This window comes from Cyclopterus lumpus, chromosome 6 (genome assembly GCF_009769545.1).
Source record: "Cyclopterus lumpus isolate fCycLum1 chromosome 6, fCycLum1.pri, whole genome shotgun sequence".
NCBI lineage: Eukaryota > Metazoa > Chordata > Actinopteri > Perciformes > Cyclopteridae > Cyclopterus > Cyclopterus lumpus.
The window spans coordinates 15,242,674-15,253,261 of NC_046971.1; the positions used below are offsets into that span (position 1 = coordinate 15,242,674).

Genomic DNA, 10,588 nt, shown 5'->3' on the forward strand with positions numbered 1-10,588 from the left:
GGCCAATTTGAATAACACTGAGGGTTGGAAATCGAAAACTCAGCACCACGTGACTCCAACTCTTGTTTCCCGCCTGTATTCGCAATGACTTATTTAATACCCGGAAATACTCGCAGAGTGACAGTTCTCTCCTCAAAAACTCAAAATTTAGAAAGCATGTAGATGAGGCGCATGCATTTGAGAAGAATAAGACCCCTTTATTTCCTCTGAATCAGATGTTGTTGACCTGACTGCAGCGGCTGGAGGGTTACAAGCTCAGAGTCTAGCGATAAAGAAGTTCAGCAAGTTTCCTTTTGGATGTGAAACATCTCGATTGGCTCAACAAAGTCTGTCTGTCTGCTGTCTGTCTGTCTGCCTGCTGTCTGACGTCGACGTCTGCTCAGCATTCAAAAGTTCCGCCGTCTGGAAAGACAGGTAGCTAATCACAATGACGTGAACCCCATTCTCTCTATACCTGCCTATTATTATTATTATTATTATTATAGATCTGGGGGTGTGGACGACTATCTAATGGTTTCCTTTAAAGTGGAGCTACATTCGCCCACATACATCTGTATAGGAGGTTTCCTACATCCTGGTATTTTTATTTTTTTTATTTCATGTTTTGATTGTTTGAGGCCGAGTCTGTTTACCTCACGTGACTCGGTCTGAGGAAGAAGGCTGCTTTCCTCTCATGATACGCTGTTACGTTTCCCATTAGGTTTAACGCCCCTCCGGTCTAAAATATCTGTTTCCTATTTTGGTTTCACTTGAGTTTATTTGTGTATTAAGAGTTTATGAGCAGAGGTTGACTGAGCTTGCCTCAAATAGCAGACGTGTAGGCACGAGCAGGATTTATGACTTAACAACTAGTGGCAAATACATTGAGATGAGGACATCTCGTGTCCAGTAATGAAATAAATAGTACAGCATATTCAGATCATGGACTTTTCAGTGAGATAGAAGATAGATGTACACTGAACACATATTTCCACGGTAAGCTAACTTGTTGATGAAAAAACATCAGACAACAATTATTATTCTCTAAAGGGTATTTGTTATGTCTTATACTGTGTCTGGAAGGGATCTAGATCCAGTAATGCTTGTACTAATGTCCCAAATGCACTCTTAAGTATAGAAATATACAAAACAACTGTATAGAAATATTGATGGTCCACACTTGAGTTTTTGAATGTAATGAATGGAGTCATCATATCTAAGTTACAATTACTGCGGAGCATGTGTCATTGTTTATCAAAATGGGGAGATGGTTTTCAAGTGTAATGAGATTTTGTTTCCAGCAGGTGCCATTGTGGCCTCACTTTTAGTAAATCCTCTGTAAGACCTGAGACTGACTGCAAGTTCTTTTTTCTTTTCTTTTTTCTCAAAAACAAGATTTTGTCAAACATAGTTAAGAAACACTGTAGTGTCCTCAACAACAAGCTTTGCTTACGGGCGAGGTAATGGCCCTTTTATCATACAAAAAAAGGTTACAACTGTTAAAGGCTCATTCTGAATGAGCCTTGGATTAGTTGATTAATCAATTAGCCATTTTACAACTAAAACCCAACTATAAAACAACTATTTTAATAACCAGTTCATTGTTAAAGGCGTTTTTCAAGCAAGAATAAAAAACACATTTATTTGTGACTTTTAACCTGTTTTTATACCATTAAAATGTATATCAATGAATATCATTGTGCTTTAGAAAACAAGCAACATTTTACATTTTTTAGACTAAACGCTTACATCTTAAAAACTAATTCGCTGATTATTTTGCTCATGAAAAAATAAGTTTGTTGCAGCCCTCGATGCCTTTAATTAACTTGACAGCTTTAATTTCCCCCTGTCACATTGCTTGTTTTGTTTGTATGTCATTATCTACTATTATGGGTGGCGGCTTAAGGTTTTTGTCAGGAAGAGAGGGGACCTGTGCTTTCAGTGTTTATTTTCAGATCCCTTTCTCTCAATGAATCTACACGGTTGTACAATTAAAATCACACTCCATTATTGGTAGAATGGTGTTTAATTTAGGACTGGTAAAGTCCTCAGAGGACTAAAAGGGCAAGAAGAGACATTAGTTAACCATCGACCCGCTGAGAATTGGCTCTCCACCACCCACCTTCCCTCTTTGTGAGCAAACAATATACAAACACAAATTAGGACTCACTGCTTTGTGTCAATTGAGACTCCAACAAAGATGCTACACAGAGTGATATGTCATTAGTGAGCAGGTGGGGAAGGACGACATCGAGCTGTCGCCTCTCCAACTATGAAGAGGTCCCCATGGCGACCAGACTGCCTGTTGCCATTTCTGTGTCATTGAAGGGGGGTAGAGATCAAAGTCTGCTGTCCTCAATTCCACTGGAGGTATAGGGTTAAATGCTGGGGTTGCAGGGGAAAAACCTGTCATTTAACTTCCCCAAATATCCAGTGATTCCCAATTTTTTTTTCTGACAAACCAACGCGACCTGATCAACAATAGACTTGATCTATAAATCGTGAAAAGGGCGAATTTGTCCTTCAATGAACATTCCTGAGCAGTTTTACTGCCATTTCTGCATCACCTTATATGATCTTGAATAGTATAGTAATACCAGTTCTAATAGATGCACGTTTGATAAATCACAACTCCTTTTTGTGCATGTGTTATTGAAAACATGTACACATGTTAAATACTTTATAAATGAGACCAAATACATGCAAAATATTACGACATGGGAAATTAAATGAACATAATTAGAATGTAAACTGAATTGCAACTATACTAACTGTATCTCTACATTTAAAACATTATTTATTTATTTTTTACTTTAACTTTTATTAAAGCAAAAATGCCAAATGACTGAGTGGTCTTAATAAACGGACTGTGGGTTGGACAAAACAAGTCGTTTCATAATTTCAAGAGGTTGAACTTCTTCTGCTTTGTGTTGAGCAGTAAATGTGAATGAGAAACTGCTGTTTTTTTTTTCTTGTTGTTTCAACACAAACGTTTCTCCTCCTGCTCTTAGCTGGTGTTTGGCTCCCAGCCTCTAAGGTTGTAAAAGGATTATCCTTTAGTCTGACTTTTTGGTGTGGTAATAGCGAGCACCGAGGTGTGCCCAGTGTTGTAGGACTGTCCTAATTAGATAACTGTAACCCTCATATGAGCAGCTACACTCCTGGTGGTCCGGCGCTGGGACACACTCATCTTTTCGACTGGGAGAGCTGCGAGACCAAGCAGTGTGAAAGGCCAAATAAAGGGGGGCTCTCAAATCCTTTTTAAGCCTTTTGTCATTCACACAGGGATTTATTTGTCATTAAAGAATGATATTAGTATCACATCTATACTTTTTATCAGATAAAAGCAGTTGACATTTAACACACTGAAAAGCAGTTTAATCTCGTAAAAAGTAATATTATCAGCTTTAATTAGTTTTAGGTTGTTGCTGAAGTGACTGCCGTTTTGCCAACGTTACCATTTCTGCTTTGTTATGACCGGTTGTAACCTACCTGCTGCTTCCTCCGCCCCACTTTTCCAGATCTGATTAGAGGATCTGCTGCTACTCTACAACATCTGTGTGAGACCTTAATAACTGGGCCAGTGATTTATTGCCTGTTCTCAGCAGTCTCTCTTTGAGAGGAGTCCAGACAAAAGCAGAGACCCTCACCCTGCTGCTTTAATGGTTCTTTAGGATGTGCAGGGAGGGAAAAACAGAAGTAATGTGTGGGCTTCAGCCTTTAAGGAGGCAACGTGAGAGAAGATTGAGTGCTTAAAATAAAAGTAGAATGTTAGATTTTTAAGATGGTTTAAAGAGTTGTCTATCGTTAGAAGTTTTAAACCTGGTAATAACACATTTTCTTTAAATGTTGATGGTTCAATTAAAGAAAAGCTTTGAGACTACATCAGCCCAAAGGCTGCTATTTTCTTAATTGTTCTGTCTGCTCCGTAAGCCTTCAGTGACCCCTCTCTAGTCTCTTGTCCCCTCCGGAGGGCGATAAGGTGCTTCTGGAGAAAAGCTTGTCTTATCTCCCTGCTGCCCTCTGAAGCAGTCATGTTTTATGGGTTGTAGCTCTTTTGTTTCCTTGTTCGCTGCCTCGGCCTGATCACTCACACTCATTCCTCATGGAAGTTGTTTGAAGGCCTAGAATAGCTTTGGAAAAGAACCTCCCCCTCCCCCTCCTCCTCCTCTGTTCCATCTTTATTGAATCCCGCCTCTGTATCATTTATCTCTAGACTCCCCCCTCCCTCCCTCCCTTTTCCTCAGTTTGAGGGGGCTGTTAGGGGGCATCCTCTTTTCTCACCCAGCTGGGTTTGTTGACACACAGTCAATCTACGGTTCCCTTTCACCTCTGCCACCGCTCTTTTTAACTCCCCACCCCTCAGCTCTACCCTCCACTTCCCCTGAACAGTAAAGCTGCCACAGCTGTGGACGGTATTAGCATAGCTGCTGAGGAGCACAGGGGGGTTGCTAGATATATTGCAGCCATTACCTTTTGTTCAACAGTTGACAGTTTTAAAACATTTCAGCTCCTCTCTGTGCAAAGGGACTGAAGAGAAAAGGAGGATTTCAGTGTAACAGCTTTTTAAATATGGGACACTGAGGAAGGAGGGAGAGCAAATTAAAAGCAAATCATTGAAAACAAGTCAATATCTAATTAGTGGAGTAGGAAAAAAAAGGGTATTTAGAATATTTTTTCATTCAAATGACATTTGGACAAATCTCACTTTGTGCTGATAACACAGAGGAAAGAAATGCATTTAATTTATGCTGAATTATTAGTTTTTTCTTGCTGTCAACAGGTGTTGGGATGAACAGGTCCAGGTCCAGCTGGGATAAAAAGGTCTCCCAGTCTCCAGTCACTAGGATGACCCGCAGCTCCCTGACCAGGCACACCGACCCTGCTGAGACCCAGGACGCTGGGCCCGGTCCCGGTCCCTATGGAAAACAGCGAAGGAAGCAGACAGACTCTGCTTTGGTCCAGGACCTCAGTCAGATGAGTGTGAGCAGACAGGACAGTTTACCTACAAGGTGGGGACATATTGCAGCAACTTTTACTTTTTTTTTTTTTTTTTTTCTGTAGATGTATCAATAATAAGGATTAGGAAACATTACAGCAATCAAACATGAGAACATACATAAGAGCAGGTGGCCATACTGACAAACAAAAGACACATATGCACATTAATAAGTACATGCACATACATGAATACCCACACACATTTGTACATATGTGCAACAAACCAAAGGCATCTCGAGAACAAATCCCCAGGTTGGAGTGGAAGCAATGTCAAGAGACCCACAGTATGTTCTAGTACAACTATGTGCCAGAGCTAGATATGCGTTCTTGTCCTTCTTAGTTTGCCAACTTTTGCCAATTAGCAAGTATATGTACATATATATATATAAGTATAGCTGAGACAGATTATTGTTGCAGCTATCTGGTTGGAGCCAGAGTATTGGACAAATGAAATGTTGACCTGATGGTGGCGCTAGAGGAAAGGTCAGGGACAACAGTCAATAGCATTCCATGAACGTCTGGACAACATTCTGTCTTAGATCATCCAAACTTTGGATCGAAGTGGTGGAAGAAATTACTGACAAAAACTGACATTGGCATCCTAAGAGCCACACCAGCAGCAGGGTTAAAAATAAATTTTATTTAGCAGGAGGAAATAATGTAACTGTTTTGTTCTCGGCCCAGCATTTAAACCCAAGGTCTTGTTTAGTTGTGAGACCTCATGCCAGATGTCTTTGAATATATTGGAAGACAACAGACAGTAAGCGAGGCTACAACTCTCTATTTCACATTGGGAACATTGACCCTGGTCCTATTAGAGACACTTTTATATAAGTTTATATTTATATTGATTTATACAAGTGGATTTCATTCAAGCATCAACAGGAAAAGAATGAAAATCAGCAAGTAATGTTCTACTCTTCTTTATACAGTACAATCCCTAATTCTCAAGCATCTGAACAATAATTATTATTTGGGGGGGGATTATGCCACTGTTTATACATTAACTATTTAATATAACGTCATTATGATGGTGACTGTCCCATATGGGATCAATATGCTCATATCTTCTCTTGTCCTTCTCCTCAGTAAAGGAAAGATGTCCAAAAGCAGCAGTGACCCTATGCAGGCCGGACAGTCCTCTGGGTCCAGAGCTGCGTTAGCTGCTAGGTCCTCGTCCCAGGGCGGTCTAGCCTCCGTTGCTCGGCTGGTGAAGCTTGGCCGCTGTAAGAACGTGGTGGTGGTGGCCGGAGCAGGAATCAGCACAGCCAGTGGCATCCCAGACTTCAGGTTGGTGTCTGTGGACGTGGTCCTCTCTTCATCTTGATCCCCATCCTCACGTTTTTCTTTCCTATTAAATGAGTCTTTGTACCTGATGTGTAAACCTGTGAAGTGGATATAGCAACAGTCAAGGACAATATTACGAGAAAGACACTAACCATTAGCAGCTCTTTAATAAAAGCATCATCATAATGCCCAGAATGCCTGTGTTTCCACATTTTCAGAACTCCAGGAACAGGTCTTTACGCCAACTTGGAGAAGTACAACATCCCTTACCCAGAAGCTATTTTCAACATTGATTACTTCTCCAACGACCCTCAGCCTTTCTTCTCCCTGGCCAAGGCTCTGTATCCTGGCAGCCACCGACCAAACTACATACACTACTTTGTCCGCATGCTTCATCACAAAGGCCTGCTGCTCCGAATGTACACCCAGAACATCGACGGACTGGAGAAACGTGAGTGAGATCTTGATGGGAACGACAGCTATTGTAACGACAAATTAAACTCCGGCCTCACTGAAAGTGCCAGGAGACATACTGGATGTGAGCAATGTTGTTCTTCTTCACAGTAGTTGTGTAGTACTGAGAGCTATTCCATCCATGTTAGTCTGTTTTGTTTCTCAAACTGGATCTCCTTGTTTGCTCTTAACGTCCATTGTAATATTTAATAACTTTGTTCACAGTGTGTGGCATCCCAGATGACAAACTTGTGGAAGCTCATGGTGGTTTTGCTACGGCTGCCTGTCACCTGTGCTACACTCAGTTCCCTGCTGAGGAGGCTAAGGTGCGTCTGAATTTAATACAGTAATTCACTGCATTTGATGCTAGAGTGGCGCCTTATTCTTTTGTTTGTTTCGCAGCATGCCATAATGAATGACAACATCCCTATATGCACATTCTGTGCTGCAACAGTCAAACCTGACGTTGTATTTTTTGGAGAGGACCTTCCTCAGAAGTATTTCCTCCACACTGCAGACTTCCCCAAAGCAGACCTGCTAATCATTATGGGCACATCTTTACAGGTAAACATTTATAAATTAGTACAAATGGGTTCTCGTACATTTGGTGAGCAGATAAACCATAAGCTCAGAAATATCTTTGTGATGTCATCGTTTCAGATTGAGCCATTTGCCAGCCTGGTGAACACGGTGCGCTCCACGGTACCTCGTCTCCTCCTGAACCGACACGCCGTGGGTCCCTTTCAGAAGGTCCCACCGCGGAGAGGAGACCACATGGAGCTTGGTGACCTGGAGGATACAGTGAGGAGGTTTGCTGAAATGCTTGGCTGGATCGATGAGATTGAGGAGCTGATGAGGAGTCAGGAAACACTGGTGGGTTACATTTTAACCACTAGGCCTTTTAAAAACAAATGTCTTTCGACTCCAAAACTCTGGTTTCTTTTCATTGTCAAACTTGTTGTCTTCAGGCTCAAATGACATCATTACATTACATGTCATTTGGCTGGCGCTTTTATCCAAAGCGACTTACAATAAGTGCATTAAACCATGCAAAAGTCAGAACAACAAGAATCTACAAAGTGCTATCAGTAAGAGACATTTAAGTGCTACTAAAGTGCTACTACGGCGCTACCTTCCCTATTCAAGGTTTAGTCGAAAAAGATGTGTTTTTAGTTTGCGACGGAAGATGTAGAGACTTTCTGCTGTCCTGATGTCAATGGGGAGCTTGTTCCACCAATGAGGAGCCAGCACAGCAAACAGTTGTGACTTTGTTGAGTGTTTAGCTCGAAGTGACGGAGCTACAAGCCGATTGGCAGAAGCCGAGCGAAGTGAACGGGCTGGGGTGTACGGTTGGACCATGTCCTGGATGTAGACCGGACCCGATCTGTTCGCAGCACGGTACGCAAGTACCAATGTTTTGAAGCGGATGCGGGCGGCCACCGGTAACCAGTGAAGGTCGCGGAGGAGCGGAGTAGTGTGGGTACATTTCGGGAGGTTGAAGACCAGTCGAGCAGCTGCATTCTGGATGAGCTGTAGAGGCCGAATGGCATTAGCAGGTAGACCTGCCAAGAGGGAGTTGCAATAGTCCAGCCGTGAGATGACCAGAGCCTGGACCAGAACCTGTGCCGCCTTCTGAGTGAGAAAAGGTTGTATTCTCCTGATGTTGTACAGCATGTACCTACAGGAGCGTGTTATTGCGGTAATGTTGGCAGTCAGGGAGAGTTGACTGTCGAGTGTCACACCGAGGTTCCTGGCAGTCGGAGTCGGCGCCAACACTGAGTTGTTGAAGTTAATAGTCAGGTCGTGGGTGGGAGAGCCTTCTCCATCACTGACATCAGTGGAGGCAAAGTATCAGATTTCAACCAAATTTCAGAGAGCTTTATACAACTTTGTTCACATATACATTAGAAATACCAAACCGACTTAAAATATATAGAGTTTCCCTTTAATGGTCTCTGGGCTTTGTTTTAAAACAATTCAGCTGACTTTAGCAATAATGTAACTTTCTGCAGAGCATCCCTACATTGATTAGCAGCCCGTCAGTGAGCGGACAGACATCTTGTGAGAACAGAGGAGCTCCAGAGCCTCCAGGTGGAACGGAAACATCCAAGTCCAGACCAGGAGGTCAAAGGGCATCCAACAGCGGTGGCGAGGAGACTGACTCAGAGACGGACAGCAAGAGCTCTGCATCATCCTGCCAGAGCAACTGATGCTGCATGTTGCATAAACAATGACACTGGAAAGGTTTGAGACCGTAGTTCACATTAAGACTGTTCTCCGGTAATTGTATATACACACCCGTTACTTTTCAATTGGTTATTTGTTGCAAAATGTTTTTGTTTGTGTGCATTAGAGTGAAAGTGCATCTTACCTCTTCATCTGGAAGTCGCAGTGTGTCATGGTTATGCTATGTTCATATGTAAACCAAATAATCAAGCCATCATCAACCATATTTAAAACACTTATTATAGAGGTTGGGTCTATCCAGAACACTAGTGTGTGTATGTATGTATAGATGCCATACATACACACACACAGCTATATCTACTAGTGTTCTAAGGCCCATCTTAGTAAACTTGTTCATGTTTTATATCAGCACTATATTTTAGATATTATTTAATAAAAGTATTGTGTAAATTGAATCTTGTCCTATTTTTTATAAAGTTTGGGTCCAAAAACATCAACTATTCTATTCTTCTTCAGTTTATTAACATTTCAGTGGAAGCCTCATTACATAAGTGAAAGTCCTGCTTTCAACTTTCTACTTCAAGTGGCGCTTTCAATTCTAGTATAGAATCATAAAAAAATCATAGCATATGCCATTAAAGTAATAAAAATATCATGTCATTAAAAAAAGGTAGTAACATATGCCATTAAAAAATGTCAGCGTTGTTTCTTCTTTGTGTAATTACAATAAAAGGATCATACTGTCATAAAGAAGTCACAAAAGTCATAATTAATTTTAAAATGTCATACTAGAATTAACACCTCACAGCTGAATACCTCCGCAAATCAGTCAAGTTTCAGAATGCATCCATATCTGTCCAGAAAGTCATTATTTCATTATTTTATCCTATGATACATTTGTGTGAAAGTGGCATATTCATTTTTGAGTTACGGCCAAAACCCCAACAAATTCTAATCAGTTCACCTTTGAGTGCACATGGACATTCAAGGATAATGTGAGAATAGTTCCTGAGATATTGCATTCACAAGAATAGGATTTGAGGTCACAGTGACCTTGATAATTGACCTTCTAATCAGTCTAATCAGTTCATCGTTAAGACCAAACAGACATTTGCGCCAAATTTGAAGAAATTCAGTCAAGACGTTTGTGTTTTTATCTCCCAGTCGCAGTCCAGTTTATTAACGTAAAAACATTTGATTAGTTTCGTGAAATCCTGAAATTCAAAAAGGTGCGTCAAAAAGTATTTTGTGCCTGTGTGAGGCCAATTCCAGATCATTTAAATATTCCTGTTATTTTAACTATGTGCCATTTACTGGTTGGTCTACGTTCCAACCCTCACCTATGGTCACGAACTCTGGGTCGTGACCGAAAGAACGAGATCTCGGATACAAGCGGCCGAAATGAGCTTCCTCCGTAGGGTGGCCGGGCTCAGCCTTAGAGATAGGGTAAGGAGCTCGGACATCAGCGGGGAGCTTGGAGTCGAGTCGCTGCTCCTTCGTGTCGAAAGGAGTCAGCTGAGGTGGTTCGGGCATCTAGTCAGGATGCCTCCTGGACGCCTCCCATTAGAGGTTTTCCGGGCACGTCCAACTGGTAGGAGGCCCCGGGGAAGACCGAGGACACGCTGGAGGGATTATATCTCCCGGCTGGCCTTGGAACGCCTCGGGATCCCCCAGAATGAGG

The 10,588-nt window shown here is 41.8% G+C and overlaps 1 protein-coding gene across 2 annotated transcripts; it reads left to right on the top strand.

Moving 5' to 3' along the window:
- The first annotated feature begins 107 nt into the window (after positions 1-107).
- Positions 108-9,362, top strand: si:dkey-103i16.6 (SIRT1 domain-containing protein). Of its 2 annotated transcripts, none has more exons than XM_034535818.1 (8): positions 108-414; positions 4,763-4,991; positions 6,070-6,270; positions 6,486-6,718; positions 6,946-7,046; positions 7,123-7,284; positions 7,381-7,593; positions 8,733-9,362. In XM_034535818.1, the coding sequence occupies exons 2-8, from the start codon at positions 4,771-4,773 to the stop codon at positions 8,928-8,930; spliced, it is 1,329 nt and encodes a 442-aa protein (XP_034391709.1). In that variant the 5' UTR covers positions 108-414; positions 4,763-4,770; the 3' UTR covers positions 8,931-9,362. The 2 variants fall into 2 exon arrangements, with proteins under 2 accessions (XP_034391709.1, XP_034391710.1); XM_034535819.1 differs by lacking the exon at positions 108-414 and adding an exon at positions 448-975.
- The last annotated feature ends 1,226 nt before the right edge of the window (positions 9,363-10,588 follow it).